The 18,994-nt window shown below is 39.7% G+C and overlaps 4 protein-coding genes across 5 annotated transcripts in view; 2 read left to right on the forward strand and 2 right to left on the reverse strand.

Annotated features, from left to right (window-relative positions):
• Nucleotides 1–384: 384 nt before the first annotated feature.
• Nucleotides 385–4,536, forward strand: LOC134292032 (RNA transcription, translation and transport factor protein-like). The gene is made up of 3 exons (XM_062860691.1): nt 385–3,595; nt 3,663–3,995; nt 4,052–4,536. The coding sequence occupies exons 1-3, from the start codon at nt 3,535–3,537 to the stop codon at nt 4,408–4,410; spliced, it is 753 nt and encodes a 250-aa protein (XP_062716675.1). The 5' UTR covers nt 385–3,534; the 3' UTR covers nt 4,411–4,536.
• LOC134292033 (uncharacterized) lies at nt 4,451–5,535 on the reverse strand. The gene is made up of 3 exons (XM_062860692.1): nt 5,439–5,535; nt 5,021–5,244; nt 4,451–4,631 (listed from the first exon to the last, which is right to left on the reverse strand). Exons 2-3 carry the CDS (start codon nt 5,175–5,177, stop codon nt 4,555–4,557), a joined length of 234 nt encoding a protein of 77 aa, XP_062716676.1. The 5' UTR covers nt 5,178–5,244; nt 5,439–5,535; the 3' UTR covers nt 4,451–4,554.
• On the forward strand, nt 5,417–6,484 carry LOC134292030 (NADH-cytochrome b5 reductase-like). The gene has a single exon (XM_062860689.1). It carries the CDS (start codon nt 5,417–5,419, stop codon nt 6,449–6,451), a length of 1,035 nt encoding a protein of 344 aa, XP_062716673.1. The 3' UTR covers nt 6,452–6,484.
• Nucleotides 6,485–6,488: 4 nt separating this feature from the next.
• LOC134292029 (cytosolic carboxypeptidase 6-like) overlaps nt 6,489–18,994 on the reverse strand; it is a 60,489-nt gene continuing 47,983 nt past the window's right edge. Inside the window, exons 1-6 of one of the 2 annotated variants that reach the window (XM_062860687.1) lie at nt 17,272–17,479; nt 17,082–17,147; nt 7,968–8,461; nt 7,543–7,911; nt 7,172–7,487; nt 6,489–7,078 (exon numbers count right to left, since the gene is read on the reverse strand). In XM_062860687.1, coding sequence (XP_062716671.1) covers nt 6,489–7,078; nt 7,172–7,487; nt 7,543–7,911; nt 7,968–8,461; nt 17,082–17,147; nt 17,272–17,332 — 1,896 coding nt within the window. In that variant the 5' untranslated portion in view covers nt 17,333–17,479. Of the gene's footprint in view, nt 7,079–7,171; nt 7,488–7,542; nt 7,912–7,967; nt 8,462–17,081; nt 17,148–17,271; nt 17,480–18,994 lie in introns of those variants that run through there. The other variant, XM_062860688.1, reaches the window with a different exon arrangement.

Below are 18,994 nucleotides of genomic sequence, written 5' to 3' on the forward strand. Positions count from 1 at the left end.
AGCTCATTCGGTCCTTCAGATGGCGAAACTTGTCAAAAAAAAAAAAAAAACGATTGCAGTAAGCAGTAATTAAGACATTCGTTTTCTTAACGTTCATTGCTACTGGTGTTGTTGAGAAATTTGAAACAAAACAATTTGTATTGAGAAGGCCCGTAATGGTGGTTCTTGATCAAATATTCCAGTAAAAATTTCTCTTACCAATCGAGAAATATCTTTTATTATTGATACAGCCATTTTTAATGTGTTTGGATATTAAATATTTTTTCTGTGAGATTTTTTTCTCCTCTATTATGCTACACTTTTTGACCACTTTGTGCAACTTCAAATTTTAATAATCTAGCTTACGGACCCCTTTTTTTGACCTTGTTCCAGAAACATCAACAAAATTGGTATTATTTGCTTCGTTGGCATGTTTACTATAAGAGCTAGAAGATAGTATTTTGGATATTGTGCTCAAATTGAAGTGGCAGTTAAACGTTAGTGTATTTATAATTTCTGAAACAGTCTATACTTTCGCTTGTGGGTAACAGACCAGCGCACTGTGGTCCAGTGTGCACAAGGAAAGATGACTTCAGTTTCTCCAAATTACTTGTTGGGCGAATATGGTTTTCTACAAAGTTGTTTTCAATAAAGGCCTGGATGGAACACATAGCGTCCGTTTCGTCGAGACTTACGTTTTTACAGTTTTCCCATGTTTCGATACGGTAGGTAAATGGCAAAAAGCATGCTTCAATAGTCCATTTTACGAGCCGATTTTATGAATGAAATTTTAACAGGAGCACGTCGTCCCGTGAAAATCAATATGATCATCAACATTGTTATCACTTCGTAAAATGGCTTATAATTCATTCCCTCGCTAGCGTGAAACCCAGAGTATCGCCACAGACAACCAGACGTATAACTTGGAACAAATTGCGATCAAAATCATCGTCATGAAAACACAATTGCCCAATGTTAATTCGACTGTGTCTTGCGAACCGCCAAATAGGTGGCGATAGTAGGAAAACGTCAAACCGGAGCAAAACTATGAGAGCGCTGTGAGCGAGCGATTTGCGAACTAAATATTATTTGAATTACCCGCTAAAAAGAGGAATGATGGGAAGCAACTAGAGCAATACATCTGTTTGTCTGTGGTATTGCAGTGGATTCAATAGTCCATTTTACGAGCCGATTCTATGAATGAAATTTTGAAAGGAGGTAGCGTGTAGCGTCCTAACCCGTGAAAATCAATATCATCATCAAAATTGTTGTCACTTCGTAAAATGGCTCATAGGAGCGAGTGGTGCAACATGACCACATGGGGCAAGATGACTACTAGACTGGCCCAAACACAAAAATCTCGAAAAATTCCACGGGACACCCTCTAGAATCGTTCCTTTGGATGAGAAGAACAATCTATGAAAAATTCCCAATCGGTTGAAAACTGAGCTGGCGCAAATGAGTTGAAGATTTGTATGGGATGTGCAGTCCAAATATATGGGAAATTGGATTACCTCCAGTCTCTCATACAGCTCGTCAGTTTGGCTCTCATACAGGCTCGCCGTGTTTGATTTGGCTCAGAATTGAAAGAATAGTAGTTGATACCCTAATTAACAACTTTGTAGAAGACCATATCATGCTAAAACCTAATATAGTGTGGTTTTGGCGAACGAAAGCAGGATGAGGACGTCTTCCTCCGTTTACTCTCGGTTGTTATTTGCATCACGTGTTGGTCGGCAGAGATGGTATGCACCTCAGAGCGCTAAGTGAGAAGATAAAACAATACACATTACACACAGCCTGCATGATGAGAAAGAGTGCGTGTAAAGAATTATCTTCTGCGTGGTCCGACTGCACGCGCTCGGCATCGTTGTCGCATCGCGCACGACGTTGAGCGCAGGAAAACAAGAGAAAGTTCAGTCCAACACACAGCTCACATTGCAGCGCTGCGTGCGCTACTCTGTACTGCTGAGAGCCTACAACTTGCAGCTCAGACAGCGCAGCGCAGATGTGTAGCACATTCCTAGAAATGAGCGAAGCTCACGCAGAAGAAGTTTGAGCTCTGCGACGTCTCGCGCAGCTCGTGTGGCAAATTATTTACACATTCGCACACTCACGCACAAGTTTTACGGCTGAGCGATGTGTGTTTGTTGCCGGTCCACATTTGTAGCAAAACCAGGGGCGTACAATTTCGTTTCAATGATACACTTTCATGCAACATTTGAATGAGTTATTTCAAGTGTTTCATACATTTTTCTAATGACTCGGTCGTTAAAAAAAACTTTTCCACTCATCGTAGCACTCGGTAGTCTCCCACCCGGTCGCATTGCTTGTGCTTCACCCGTCAGAGCATTAGTGTATCACTGGTGCGCGCTAGTCTCTCAATGGTTACGGGCGCCGGTTAATTGGATTTAAGTGGTCGAATTTGTTATCCTCTTTCATAAAACATAATTATGATTCTATTGGCGTGCACCACTATTTAAAAATGTGGTTTAAATAGTGTTTTTAGTATGTTGAAGTATTTCAATGACTCATAAATGAAACGAAAATCCAAGTGTATCATCCCTTGTTTCATACACACTTGTTTCTGTAGCAGCAACGAACGAGTGTGTTGCTGGGTGAGAGATGAAGCATCACAGCAGTCCGTTCGCATGGGAAACGATTTGCTACAGTCGTCGTACGTCATGTTTTCCTTTCGAAATTGCACGACCCTGAGCAAAACAGAGCGGCGCCAAGAGCGGCGCACATTTTATTGAAGATGTGTACGCAGAGCTGTTTATCAGTGCATAGATACCATCTCTGTGGTCGGCCGTAGCTTGCGCGCTACATCATAGGAAGCTATACAATTCTTCATTGTCTCCATACTCACCCACGTGCGTGAGCAATGGAAATGAAGCACAACATAGCCGCCTATGATGTAGTACCCAAGCTACACGTGCTGCATGTAACAAACTAAAGTAAACGGGGGAAAATATTCTCATACTGCTTTCTTTGGCTAAAACCGCAATCGTTTTATCATGATATGGTCTTCTACAAAGTTGTTCATTAGGGTATCAACTTCTATTCTTTCAATTCTGAGCCAAATCGAACTCGCCAAACCGGCGTGTTCTATGAGAGACTGGAGGTTATCCAATTTCCCATATATTAGGACTGAACATCCCATACAAACCTTCAACTCATTTGCGCCAGCTCAGTTTTCAACCGATTAAGCTGAACCTTTTACAGATTGTTCTTCTCATCCAAAGACACGATACTAGAGGGTGCCCTGTGAATTTTGAAATTTTTTTTTCGCGTCATACAAATGTGGGCCGGTCTAATGACTATACCTCAGGTTCGGAACAAGGAACAACGCCCCTAAAAAACTCTTGTTGAAGTTGTTGCCACCCGTTATGCACGTTACAAAAGGTGGTTAAGCTTTTGATGTTTTGTCAATTTAACGTAACGCTCCGTTTGACATTTGAGAAGCATAAACAAAGTTTCCACCATCAGCTAGCTTGAACATTTGTCACCCACCCGGTTTATTCAATATTTTCGAATATTTCCTAAAATTTAGCCATGTTTGAGCGATACTTGGCCGCTTTGGAGTACCCCGCCCAAGGGGGCATCAATATTGATGGTAAGATTTGGGTTAATGGGTTGATAGCAAGAACAAAATACAATGTTTATGTTTCCAACCCCCGCAGACCCCAAGGAATTTCGCAACATTATCCTCTGGCTGGAGGACCAGAAGATACGCCACTACACAATCGAGGATCGGGCCAATCTGCGTAAGGTAAACAACGCTGCCGAGTGGGATCCCGCCTATGAGCAATTCAAGCGGGATTTGAAATTTCCCACCGATCTGAAGTCGAAATCCGAAGAGCTAACATGGCTGTTCCTGTACGCCATCAAGCTGGAGTACTCCGATAACGCCGATCGGTATCGTGGGGTGACCGCTGCACGGAAGCTGGAGGATGAGAAGAGGGCTACGGCCGCACCCGAGATAAAGTCAACCAATCCGTTCGACAATCTTGACTGTAAGTTCCTTGTTATCAAATCATGAAATAACGCCATTTAAAACATAAACTACCAGTCCACAGCTCCGAGTTTGAGGAGGGATCCCGGAAGCTGGCGGAAAAGCTTGGCATTGCCTACCATCCGGATCACCTGGTGTCGTTGAGGGCGGCTGGTCGCGTCATTTCCACCATGTTCAACAAAGAGACCCTCAAGGAGCCAATCATCACCGGAAAGCCGTTCCCCATCGATGCGGGAATTGGAATGGGATTCAACAAGGAACCGGATCTAGAGCGGGCGGCACGAATCCTGCGGCTGTTGCAGATTCAAAGTCTGCGAAAGCTGCAGACCGCCATCAATGAGACGATTGTGTCCGTTCAGAACATCACAGCTGATCCGAGGACCGACACCACCCTGGGAAAGGTGGGGATGAAATAAAATCCGGGAATGTTTCGGATTGAAGGAAGCGATCGCTGTCTCTTGTGGATTGAATTCCAATTAATTTAACTTAAATTTATATATTTTTTCCATTTCAAGTGAATAAAACATTAGAATAACATCCAACATGGAACAACGGTGTATTCATTCTTTTGGTTTACTCTCTGGCTTTCCGAAAGGATAGACATCTAGGAGCCGCGCTATTCCGACTGATCCGGCCACTGAAAATGAATAATGGTTATTGTGGCTCTGATTAACCGCTAGATAATTGTTTTTATATTCTCTTTATGTGTGGTGTTTGATCCTTCAGGAAATTCCATTGTTTGCACTTGTAAAATTTTCATCCGCCGCTAAGGCATTTCCCTCTTTTTAAGGGCTGAAAGTCTCTTTAATAAAGACAAATCAATCAACCGTCTTTTTATTATATCAGATGCTATCCGTCGCAAATGCAGACAATGATAATTTACCTTTATTGATTATTCAAAGTTCCCGATGTTGTCTTCGCTCATTTCCACTATGATACTTCTGCTGATAGACATGACAGCTTGTCCCAATGGTACCAACGCAATGACTGCTGCGATTTATTGAAATTAAAAAAAAAAAAACTTACCTGTCGCTACGCCATACATAGCATATCTGCCAACCGCCTGCGGTCGCTTCTTGGCCTGCACCCAGACATACACGCCCATGCCAAGTACGCCGGTTCCGCTGACAATGCGGCACGGCAGGCAATCCTTGTGCCGACTCGCCACCACGGATTCGGTCATTTTGGACCTGAGTGATTGAGGAACATTCAAATTTGACTCACGTTTTCTTACGAAATCTGCCTGCTATCTGTTTGTAAACAAAACGAAGGGTTCGTTTAGTGCATTATTTATATTAATGTGTACGTTACAAGAGTAACGCCAAAGCGCACGCGTTACGTCGTTTAGGTAGTTGCAAATTTTGTAAACAAAGCAAATCTGTGATAATTTTAAAAGCTAAATTTTCTTAATTTTAAACACCAATGACTTCCGAAGATGACTTACCCGAGTGCTGCGGATCCGGTTGTACCAACTGTGTTCTCGATCGCAAAACTAAATTCCGAAAGCTTCCCTCCTCGCGGACAAGCATTCTGGACGGCGGCGCCTATAAACCATTCCTCTGCACTAACATTTCGCAATGCTCATTCAATACGTTCCGTTTCCGGTTTCAACATCAGCCCTCACTGGTGGAATCCACCGACGCTGCTGGTAACGAGCTTCACATTTCCCCGGGAAGCCATTTGATGCTGCGTGCTCCAAGAGATTGGCGCCAAACCAATCGGCCCACCAACGAACTGTTCATGCCATGGCGAGCGCAATCGATGGAAAAAGCACGTGTCCAAAATGGCGGCATTGGCGCCAAAAAGTCCGCTGAAAAGTACGACCAAAGTGAGCGCGATTTGTACTTCAGCCGACCGTACACTCCTATTCGAGTGGATTCGAACGCGTGTGAGTTCGAGGTGCTGATAAGGTTGGAAGTATGCGGGGAGATGTCCGAATATCTGCAGACTTTGCACGCGGGAGATGTGATGGAATGGAAGGGAACTTACACCGGGTTTCTATGGGAACGGAATGCCCGAAAGAGCCTGCTCTGTTTTGCACAGGGCGTAGGACTAGCTCCGATTTATTCAATTTTAGCGGCCATCTTGGATGACGAGGAGGACGAAACAAGACTGAAGTTGGTTTATTGCTGTCGAGATATCGAAGGGATTCTGATGAGAGACGAACTGTTGAAAATGGGTGCTTTCTGGAACTTTGAAGCAGCTGTTTATCTATCTCGGAAAGTTTGTTCCTGCGATGGAAAAACTACCAGGAGATGTTCGTGCCTGTCATCGAAAATAAAGTACAGCGAGAGGATCTTCAATCACAGACTGGAGAAAATTGACATAGAGAATTTATTGCATAGATCTGGTCAGCAGGATTCAGTTCAGGTCCTAATCTGTGGGACAGAATGTTTCACGAAGCTTGTAGAAAATTGTTTAACACGGTTGAATGTAAGAAATGTTTATAAATTTTGATAATAAACAAGATATCCTAAGTCAAACAGAAACTACTCTACGCCTTTCTTGAACTGCTCTTGAACGTGTGGCGACGAATTTTCTCCTTTTCCCTATCAAGCTTTCGTCCGGAAGTGGCTTCATCCAGGCCACCGCGCGTGAGCTGATTAAAGTCTATAATGGTAAGGCAGGGCTTTGGCGGAACGGTCAATATCTCGATTGGGGGCATCTTGTGCTCCGGAGCCGTTTTGGGCTTGGGCGTCACCTTGAACCGGTAGTCACTGCTAAAGTCCAGATTGCTGAACCGAGCCGTCTGAATATTGGACAGCGAATACTGATCCGGAGGTCCGAGTGCGCGCATCCGGAAGCCTCCGTAGTTGGAGTACATGTACCGGATGGGCGAGCCTTCGTTCGAGGTGTCGGTATCGTAGCAGATCGATAGATCCGTATAGCTTATGGGAGCGTAAGTGCGGACGGTTTTCGGGCGTAGACGAACCTCACTTCGGGTGCGGGATCGTGCCCGTGGGCGATGCGTCCGTGGTCGGCCTTTACGAGGTCGCAACTCGTCCACCGGCGGAATTGGCAGGATGTTTGTAAAGCGATAGTACTCTAGGAAAGTTCGCGCCAAATTGCGACCTATTCGCATGTCTGAAAAAAAAGAGATTCATGAACTATTTCACCTCCGTTGGCCTCCACCTGTAAACAGAATTTAACAAAATAATCTTTCCATAACATCCTTACATCCATCTTCGGTATACTGCGTCAACACATTGGTATCGTTCAAGTAGTATCCGCACATGGACACCTCCAGCGTATAGGTATTGACATTGTCACTAAGCGCCTCGACGAAATACCTTCGGGCAGTTCCCGACTTCCGATCGTCCGCGTTGAACATCATATGTTCCTGGCAGAAGTCTTCGCACTTCGACGCGAACAATTTCGGAAACACTAGATGCCGCTCGTATCGGTATACATTGTCGTAGGTGCTACCGTAGATGAAGGTCCCCGTCAAACTCGAATGGGCGTGGATGTCTATCACAAAGTCCACCTGGTAACACTGAGAAATATGGAGTTAATGGCAGAACATCTCAACCAAAATCCTCAGAACTCACACTCGAGTTGTCGTACTCCTTCAGCATCTTCATGGCCGCGGCCAGCGTCGGATGGGTGTACTGGGACATCTTGTTCCACGACCTGTTCAGGTCGTGCCCGATCACGTTGCAACGGTTGTTGCCCAGGAACACCCCATCCGGATTGAGCATCGGTATGATTTTGAACACAACATTTTCGCGCAGTGCCTTCGATATGGGCTGATTGGCTGCCGCCAGGTATTCGATTAGTCCCTGTACAACGTACGAAGCAGGCGATTCACCGGGATGTATCCTCGCAAAAACCACCACCATGTGGATTATGTTCTTCTGATCGACCTTATCCGGCTTCTTGACGTCGTCAAATGTGATCAGCTCAAGTTTTCGGTTTTGCTAAAAGCAGAAATGTTCAAAACGTTTCTCAGAATTTCGTCACGCTCCCAACTTACCACAGTCATCCCCAGCGTAGTCCGTTCGAACGATTCCGGAAACTTGGATTCCAACGCGTTCAGGTACGCCTGCAGCTTGGAGTACGAGTACGGGAACGTCAACGCGAACTGGTATACCTCGTCTTCCTTGTCGAACCCAAATGCAAAACTCAATACGTAGTGGTTCTGGTGGATAACCGACTTGTAGTAGAACACTTCGCACCGTGGTATCCGTTGCCATTTGGGACGGCTGCTGGACTTGACCAAGGGGGTCATGCCATCCTTGAAAAGGTTCCTATTCTTGTTGATGTTAACGATGTTGAAAATCACCCGTTGATCTTGTTTGACGTTGTCTACGGTGAAGTTGAACCAAAACCGATACCGTGGATTGCACGTATCGGGACGGAGAAACAGGTCGTACTCAAATTCTCCAACCAGGTCCACTCGGCCGAGGTTACCTGTTTCAAAGGCTGCGTCGAAGCAGAGATGGCCTCGTTTTGCTTTGCCGCTGTGGCCTAGAAATAAAATAGAAGAGGGAATTCAGTATTGACCATTGCGGAAGTTAGGGTCCGTAACCCAGATCAGGCAGACTAACTTGGAGTACATAAACTCGGTTAGCGCTTTGCATCTACAGTTGTTCCCGAGCAAAGTTTCATAACAACCGGATAACATACTGTGTTATTTGATATCAAAAATAATTAACAACATTTGTTCTCGCTTTGGCTGAATAAGCAGGCAACATAACAAACATGATAACAACCAAATATACCCATGATATCAGTAAACTATCTCATTATGTTATCATCAAAGGCACTCTGATAACAACTTCTGTATTGCTGACTGCACCCCAAATTGGACTGACACAATAGTGTGCACACACCTTCAAAGTGTGATTACAGCGCAGGGATACGTCGGATTGAATTGAGGTCTTCAGTGCACTTATTCCTTGTAAATTAAGGAATAAGTGCCCCGAAGACGTCGAGACGATCCGAGGCAAATGTGCACTTTTATCACACTTTTTAGGCGTACCATAAAAAGTGTGATAGTCAAATTTGGGATGTAGTCTGCAATAAATCAAACAATTTTATCCAATTGAAAACACATTTTGTTATCAGAAAAATAATTGCAACGGTCATTGATAACTAACTTCCACTGTTGTTGTCGACGATGATGCCCCCAGTTTGACAGGTATAGTAACATGAATAATCAAGTTGATAACAAAAAAAATGTAGAATTAGTTCTGGAGCGGACACTAGTTATCAGTTTGTTAGTGGTCAGTTATTGTACTTTTCTCGGGTAGTTAATTTCGCTATGAAGGGTACCTTCACTCGAAAGGATTACTGATAAACTTCCGGAGTTCTTGGAGGAATTTCCGGAGGAACTCCTGAAAATTTCTTTAAGAAAAATAAAATACGTAATTCTGAAAGATATCTTGATATTTTTAAAATTGCTACAAAGATTCTCCCATGAGCTCTTCTTTAGATTCCTTCAGGTATTCCAGCTTAAATTTTTTAAGGAACTCTTCCAGGAAATAACTCATTACTTCCTCCAGGAACTGTTTAGGAATTCCCTAAGAATTCCTCTTTAAATTGCTTTCGGGATTCCTTTTAGAGTTTCTTCAGGAACTTTTCTAAGGATTCCTCCAGAATTTCTCCAAGAATTCCACCTGTGATTTTTTCAGGAATTATTCCTGCAGAGATTTCTACCAGAATCTGTTTCAGCGATTCCTTCAGGAATTCTACCCGATATTCCTCCAGGAATCACTTCAGGGATTCATCTAGAAATTCCTCCAGAAATTCCCCACGAGTTCAGGAATTTTTCCAGGGATTTCAACTAACTTCTCCAAGAATTCCCCCAGGGATTCTTTCTTAATTTTTTTCGAGGATTTCTCCAAGAATTTCTCCAGAAATTTCTGTAGAAATTCCTTCAGGAATTTCTCAGGGGATTTTTTTCAGAAATTTTTCCCAGAGTTCCTCTAGAGATTCCCCCAGAAATTCATCCAGTAATTGTTGCAAGAATTTTTCCAAAGATTCTTCCAGGAATTCCTTCAATGATTCCTGCATCATTTCTCAAAGATAAACCTCCAGGAATTCCTCCAGGAAATTCTCCAAGAGATAACCCAACAATTTTATAAGGAATTCCTCCAGAAATTTCGCAAGGAATTGATCCAGGAAGTACTCCTGGACAACCTTCAGAAATTATGTCAGCAATTTCTCCAGGATTTTTTCAGAAATTCTGCAGGAATACCCTCAGGAATTTTTCAGGGATTTCTCCAGGCATTTTTTAAGGAATTTCTCTTCATCGCTTCAGAAATTCCTCCAGGGTGTTCTCCTCGAAATTTTCCAGGAATTTTTCCAGGGATTCCTCTAGGAAATCCTTCGAAGATTCCTCCAGGAAATCCTCCAGAAGTTGCTCTAAGGAGTTTTCCAGCAAATCCTCTTGGGGTTTCTTCAGAGATTCTTCCAGTGAAATCTCCAGAAATACCTTCAACAATTTTTCAGGGATTCCTCTAGGAATTTCTTCAAGGATTCCTTCGATGATTTCTCCAGGAATTCCTCCAAAAATTTCGCCAGAAATTCCTCCAAGATTTTCTCAACGGATTTTTTTTCAGAAATAGAAAAATCTCTCATAATTCCTCTGGAGATTTTTCCAGAAACTTATACAGGAATTTTTTCAAGACTTTCTCAAGCATCCTCCATGAATTTTTCATGGATTTCTCCAGCAATTCAAATAGGAATACTTGTAGGAATTCTTCCAGGCATTCCTCCAGGATTTTATTCAGGAATTTCTCCAGGAACTCCTCCAGGAATTACCCCCAGGTCATTTTTCATAAAGTTTGTTAGCAATTCCTCTAGGGATTCCTCCAGAAATTTCTCCTGGAATTTCTCCTGAAATTTCATCGGGAATTGCTTCAGGAATTTCTCCAGAGATTTCTCCAGGGATTTTTCCATGGACTCCACCAGGAAATCCTCCAGAAGTTCCTCCAAGGATTTTTCCAGAAAAACCTCTAAGGATTTCTTCAGATTTTTTTCCAGGAGAAGAACTTCCTGGAATACCTTCAGGATTTTTTCAGGGATTCCCCCAGATATTCCTCCAGGGATTTCTCCACAAATTTCTTCAAGGAATCCCGCAGGGGTTTCTTCAGGAATTCCATCGACGATTTCTCCAGAAATTCCGCTCCAGGAATTTCTCAAGTGATTTTTCAGATAAAAAAAATAGAAATCTCCCAAAATTTCTGGAGATTCCTTTAGATCCAGTAATTCTTCCAAGAATTCCTCTAGAGATTCCTCCATCAATTCTCACAGGAATACCTCTAGGAGTTCCTCCAGGATTTTATCCAGGAATTCCTGCAGGAAATACCACAGGTTTTTTTCATAAATTCTTCCAGGAAATTCTCTAGGAATTGCTCCTGGACATACTTCAGAAATTACGTCAGCAATTCCTCCAGGAATTTCTTCAGAAAATCCTTAAAGGATTTCTTCAGATATTCTTTCAGGAAATTCTCCAGGAATACTATCAGGAATTTTTCAGGGATTCCTCCAGAAATTCTTTCAGAGATACGCCAAGGAATTGCTTCAGGGATTCCTCCAGGTAATTATCGTCCAGGGAATCCTCCAGAAATTTCTCCAAGGGTTATTCCAGGAAATCCTCCTGGAATTTCTCAAGGGATATTTTCAGAAATTTCTCCAGCAATTCTTCCCTGAATTCCTCTGGAGATTTTTCCAGGGATTACTCCAAGAATTCATCCAAGAAATTTCCACTGGATTTTCTCCAGGATTCCTTGTTGGGTCTTATTCAAGAATTCTTCCAGGAATTACGTCAGGAATTTGTTTAGAAGTTTCTCCAGGCATTTCTCCAGGATTCTCTCTAGAGATTTCCCCAGGAATTTGCTGCAGGGATTCCTCTTGGAATTACTTCAGAGATTTCTCCAAGAACTCCCTCAAGGATTCCTTCTGAAATTTCTCTAAGATTTCCTCTAGGAATTGCTCAAGAGATTTCTTCTGATGTTTTTTTTCTAGGGATTCCTCCCACAATTCCTCCAGGAATTTTTCCAAAACTTCCTCCAAGTAATCCTCCAGAAATTTATCTAGGATTTCTTCCAGGTATTCGTCCCATAATTTATACAGGAATTCCCCTAGGTATACTTTCAGAAATTCTTCTAGGGATTCCTCCGGGAATTCCTCCAGGGATTCTACAGGGCTTTCTCCAGGCATTCCTGTAGGAATTGCTCCGGGGATTTATCCAGGAAGTCTTCCAGGGATTGGTCCGGCAATTCCTCAAATTATTTCTTCAGGAATTCCTCTCAGGTTCTCTTCAAAAATTCATTCAGGTGTTCCTTCGGAAATTTTAAAAATCCTTCAATCATCCTTTCAGGGATGTACCTAAAAACTTCTCTATAGGTTTACCTGATGATATTTTTAAATTATCTCAAGAATTTCTGGAGGAATTCCTCCAGCAAATAGTGTTGGAAGATAATTTCAAAAGGACTCATACAGGAACCAGGAAGTTCTAGTCCTAAAAATCCTTAATCTTCCGGAAATTGCTCACCGCTACCAGCACCACGTAGTTTTTGACGTATTGCACAAAATACAACAGCGTGACTGCTGAAGGGTCAAATAATGCTTTTAGAATATAATGTAATTATATTCATTTTCATCGTATTGCGTATAGATGTATAATAGGGTGGGGCTAATTTCAAAAAATCTCTCCGGGATATGATTTCCCAAGTGGAAAGTGATCTACTAGTCGAAATAAGTGAGCTGTACAATAATGAGCGATTTCGGTTTATATTTAGAGGTGGCGCAAAGAGTTTAAGTAAATATTTTGCCAGAACAAACCTCCAAAAAACATTTCAAATTTAGTTTTCAAACATAACATTTCTACACTAAATCGGTGTTTCTGAGATATTTCTAAAAAAATGTCGTATTTCGGTACTTTATGACATTTTTTACAAATAACTCGGAAACCAGTGAAGATATTGCAATTTTGAGCACAAATTTGGTAAAATTGGGTTCTAGAACCACCGATTCAGTCTAGAAATGTTATGTTTGAAAACTAAATTTGAAATGTTATTTGAAGGTTTGTTCTAGCAAAATATTTACTTAAACTCTTACCTAAATATCAACCGAAATCGCTCATTTTTGTACAGCTCACTTATTTCGACTAGTAGATCACTTTCCACATGAGAAATCATATCCCGGAGAGATTTTTTTTAAATTAGCCCCACCCTAATATATAAGCTAGTACAGTGATAGACATTCGTTTAGCCGAGACCAAAAAAAGTGTCAGGAAACCCATACAAAAGATTTTATGATAAAACTTTTTTATCGTAGTGATAGTATATCTAGTACTGTTTTATAAAAATGTGATACATCACACTTACATATACACTGAAACAAAAACGAGGGTAAAAACCCTTCAAATGTCATTTTTTGCCTTGACATTCGTTTAGCCGAGGAGATAAAAAAATTGGTTTTCAATAGTTTTTTAGCAATTTCGTGAGTATATTTCGAGGATATACTCCAAGACATTTAGTTTATGACATGTTAGCAAGATAATTGACATTAAAAGTTTATTTATTTGTGAAATTCAGAGAAATATTATAAAAAAATGTCCCGATAGGGAGAAGCGACGATAAACAAATTTATTTAAGAAAAATGGTTTCTGTAAACACTCAATCGTAAGCTAGATTAGCAGTTTTGAAAATATGGCACAGAATTGTTGTTAGAAATGTTCAAATTATTGCATAAAATGTCATGAAAAACTTAAGTGTACTAGTTTTTGGTTGTTTAATCTTTAAAATGGGATTAATAAAAGCTAAAATAAGGACTGTTCAATTTATAAAACGGACAACTTTACAAGGCTTTAAAAAGAAGACGCGTAGTTCAAATTGAACCACCCTTGTTTCGTTGTTCAGTACATCATCTTTCATTATAGTAATCATTTTTGAATCGGATAAAAATAGTTTTATTTTAAAGAAAATCGGTCAGGTGTTAAATGAGGCGTATTTTTCGATTGCTGAAAATTGAAAATATATATAAAATTACTGTTCCAGTATGGTACATCGTTTTTAATACCAGAAAAGTATGTGCCATTCTGCAGCTGCATGAGTAATAAACATTCTGGCAAAATTTAAACGCAATTGGAATATTAATTGTTGAGATAATTAAGTCTCAAGTTAGATTCTATTTTTTGAATAAAATTCAATTGTAAAGCAAAAAGAGCATGAAGTTATTAAATATTTAAATTTTTTATGTATCCAGTCGAAAGTGGGAAAAATGTGATTTTGAATGCAGAAAACTGCTTCTTAATAGCATTGCTGGTTTGATTACTGTGTGCCATTAGAGACACAGTAATCAAAACAGTTTCGTTCTTTGAAGGTTCTTCCAAATAACAATGCCAAATAATGCAATTTTTGCATAACAATGGTGTTGGAAATAAAAACTTTTCATCCGATTATTATTAAATAAGGTGTACAATAACATAGGACCAACTTTTTTGAAAATAAATAATAACAACATTCGCTAGAGTCGAAAATCTGCATCAATGGAACAAAAAATATGAAATTTTTTAATATGACCATCTTTATGGATTAATTTTTTGATGAAAAGTGCAATTACAAGTAAATTTTTCTTCTGTATCATTCAGAGAGCAATATTCTTCTACTCTGGACAAATTTTTAGCCCAATCCGTGGTGCTATTGCAACACAGGAATTAAATGAACAATTTTTAATAATTTCTATGAAAACAAGGCAACTCACTATATTCAGCTGGAGACTGCTTGGTGCATTATTACTGATCAACTATTAAGCTTTACCTTTAGTAGAATAGCATAAGTTTCCAATTCATTAAAAACTTCAAGAAAATGTGCATGTTAAGTATGTGAAAAGTTATGGCGAATTTTGAGAAATGGATTTTTATTGATATTTTACGAAAACCGCTTCAGTTACACAATAAAGAACATTTTGCTTAATGTTATATTTTTCCTACATTTGAGAATAGCTATAGAAAGTTATGCAAAAAACTGAAAATAATTTTATTAAAAATAAAAAAGATATCGCACAAGCAAGTTGTCCGTTTTATAAATTGAACAGTCCTTAAATAGATCTGCATTGAAATAAAGACGTGCCCTAATGCCTGTGGAGTACACCTGTTTGATACTAGCATTACTAAATGAGTTAAAAGACTGCTAAGTGAAAGAACTGCAAGTAGTGTCAGAATTTTTGTACCCTGTTCATTTAAAAGCAGATGCTCATACAAAAATGCAAGATATGGTCAAACAATTGGCTTATTTCATTCAATCTAAAGAAATATATTATAAATGAGTCTTAGTTGTGAACCACATTCATTTTTAACATGATTTATTTGAAAAGAATGTCTAAATTATGAAACAAGTAGTTCATGCTAGAAATTTGAATACTTTCAGTGCCATCTCTCGAAATATGAGCCGTCCAATGTATGTTATTTCAGCCAGAATACAGTCTGGAAGATATTGGGAGCTGTTAGAAGACGTAATAGTAGTAAACGCTGTGATTGATGCAAGTGAAACTATAATATTCCATCAAAACAATACTTAAATACGTGATTTTTTTATGGTTTGCGTTATTTTTTTCTGTTAAAAACATTGTTTTTCGTAAATTTTCAACCTGCTTTGGTCATGAAACATTCATTGCATTCTTTTGAAACACTTCCGATAAAAATAACTACATCAAATCTCAATTTAGAAACATTTACAATTATGACATATTTTTATGAGATGCATACAAAACTAATATGGCAACACTTCCAAAAACGACCTAATTCATGATTTACAAGTCGATCTATAATGCAAGCCACCATACAAAATGACCTTGTTGGATATTTTTCGAAATTTGTTAGTTTTTTTTATTATTGCAATTCGGCTCTTGATTCGGCTAAACGAATGTCTAGGCAAAAAATGACATTTGAAGGATTTTTGGATGTGTTTAACCGTTACCCCCCTCCCCATGGGCTACGCCAGTGGTTCTTGCCCAACAATATCCGCTGAATCCGTCGCCCGAGTAGTGACCCAAACCTGCATTGCATGGATCCCAGGTTGATCCAAGAGCACCAGGAATTAACATACAGGGGATAGACAAAATGATCGGAACAGGCAAAATTTTCACTTTTCAAAAAATGTTCAAATAGCTGTAACTTTTTTGAAAGGCGCATCGAAAAATCTGAAAATTTTACTGTAAGTTGATCAATTAGTTGTGTATCGATGGTTCAATTTTGGAAAAGATCGGGCTATCCTGTACGAAGCTATGTATAAAGATTCTAGAAAAAGTCAAAATTATTCGATAGCTAACTTTGAACTGTTATATCTCCGGATTCAATGAATCAAATACAATGAAATTTTGAGCGTTTATGACTTATATGATGAGCTTTGAAAAACTTTTACATAACCTAAAATTATTCACACGGAAGAAAGTTATAACAATTAGACTATTTTTCTAATAAAACACCAAATTTTCCAAAACTTCAACATCGTTTCAAAATTTAAGATTCTAATTATAGCTCAATTAAATTCCCTTAAATTGACTTGTGAAGTCCTTCCGTACCAAGTAGCATACCGTCCCTGAAACCCAGCTCGATGCTACTGAGCTTGTTCCCGAGAATAATTGGGAGCCGGTATGGCTGCGTAGTAGTCGTTTAAGGGCGGACGGGACGGTCGAGAAAATATCCGCCATTGCTCTGTTGCTACTAAGATGGTAATCTCAGATTCTACTTCATATTTTGCAACAAAAACCTATCATTGTGTATGCTCACTTGCAGTGCATATGCTGATTGGTTTTCAGCATCTTCAGTGCGATAGGTCTCGAGATTACCATCTTCAAAATCGCGAGGCAAATTGTTAGAAAGAGAGGCAAGATAGGAAAAATAACACGGCGTCCCGTTTCACCTTAAGTATCTGTAGCTAACGGTTAGTAATGTAGATCAATTAGATCTAAGTTTGTTTTAAAGTAGAAATGTTGAAAAACTCTTTGAGAACGTTATGTAATTAATTTTTAACATATCCCTTATTTTAACATGCCCTAAACTACATTAATTTTCAATATTTTTGCAAGATGCTCAGAGGGTTTAATCCGTGGCTTAATAAAAGAAATACAAACTTACCTGGAGGCCGAATGATAACTCGGCTGACATTACCAAGTCCTCCTTCTCCATCGCTATCCTCACTGTCTGCAACAAAACAGATTTGGGCACTCAATTAGTACTTCTGTCAACACATATTGTGAATAGAGGGTAGTTTTAGTTTTTAAATGATATATTCCTATACACTTTTTTATTATAAAAAAAACAAGACCTTCTTCCGCCCTCTGATACATGCTTGTATGCTTCAACGGATCACATGCTTCCTTGAACATTTCCGTAGATTACTGACCACACACAACCAATAGATTCAATCTCGATTGACCAACGGAATGGTCCTCACAGGGATGCACAGAAATATCCGATTGTTCCTACACTTCGTGTTCGTGTTTCGCAGATCCAACCGAACCGATACAGATCGCGGTCTGATGGCAAGTAACCGCACATATGGGCCCCCGCCATCTAGGCTGCAGTTCTAGGTACATACCTGCGAAATCATCATCATTGAAGAACCTTTTTTAGAGGCGAGAAACTGTGTGCGGAGGAGGGTACTTAATTCTGTTGCACCACACCACCGACGACGACCGGTAGCAAGTTGATTAGATGTCGAGGTTTTGTGTAGCTAGCGTAACGTGAATTCAATTGCGGTGGCAGCTGGATCATGTTGGGGAAACCGAATGAAGAGCTAGGCGTAAAGTGGTCCTGGATGGATGGATTTGGTGCTAGATTGAAAATTTCCATTTAAATCATAGCATATCAGTCTAAGAAAAAATGTACACATCAATCCTAGCTCAAAAGAGTGATTGTTATATAGAGGCATATGTTTTATTCACACTGCAATCTGAATAACATGTTATTCATCACCAACAAACATGTCATCAAGCTAATAACATCTCACTATCTTGAAGGTGTTATTCATAGTAATACTTTGAATAACATGTTATTCAGTTTCCAGACTTAACATAGCAATAGACTTGCTTTGGTATCTAATCTTTTCCATTTTAGGACCACTGCGTAGGGGAACGGATAAACAGCAATTGAAAAAAGTATGAACTTTCCGTTTAACTAGATCAGTAGTTCTCAACAATTTCCATATCGTGGTCTACTTTCAAGACTGGTATTACATCGACTGTTTCCCTCTCCCTAAAAGTCTAGGTAGTTTATAGACGGATCCCTAGTATAAGACTAGTTTATTATCTAACCTTTCGAAAACAAAACACGATATAAAAGGTTCTATCGGTGAAAAATGAAGTGCTAAATTATGTTTGAAGATTTTGTACCAGATTAGAATAACAATTTTGATGACAAGATTTTGCTAGAATTTGTCTTAAATAGGATATTGTAACGAGTCGAGTTTGTCAGCCCCCAACTTTGTAAACCTTTCTTGAGCAAGACTCTTACAGCAATTTATCAAGGAATTCCATTAGTTTCTGCATTGATTTCTCCAGGGATTTCTCCAAAAATTTTACCATCGATTCCGAACAACATCTGGGATTTATCCAGTAATTTCTTCAAGATTTTTTTCAGGAACTCCTTCAGAGTTCGTCCAGGGATGTTTCAATGGATTCTACTAGAGATTTCTCCAGCATTCCTGCAATGGATTTGTCTAGGAGTTGCTCAATTGATTTCTTTAGGGATTTATACATGATTTTTTTCTGTTTTTAATAACACCCAATTTTTGTACATAAATCAAATTTCTCCCTCACTCCTCTCACTCTCTGGTGTTTTCAATGACTTGAACTTGTACAAAGTGTAAATGCAGCTTTCAATTGCAATCGCTCACGTAGTGGCCTAGTGAACAATAGAGCAGTACGGTAGGTTAAACGATTAAGAATTAAAAAAATGTTAAAAACAATAAATAAGGTCCCGATTTCGTCGACCTAGAATGCAAACAGAGACTGACAAAATCTGACTATACAAAAATAATATAGTGTTAC

Source organism: Aedes albopictus, chromosome 3 (assembly GCF_035046485.1).
Source record: "Aedes albopictus strain Foshan chromosome 3, AalbF5, whole genome shotgun sequence".
Classification (NCBI taxonomy): domain Eukaryota; kingdom Metazoa; phylum Arthropoda; class Insecta; order Diptera; family Culicidae; genus Aedes; species Aedes albopictus.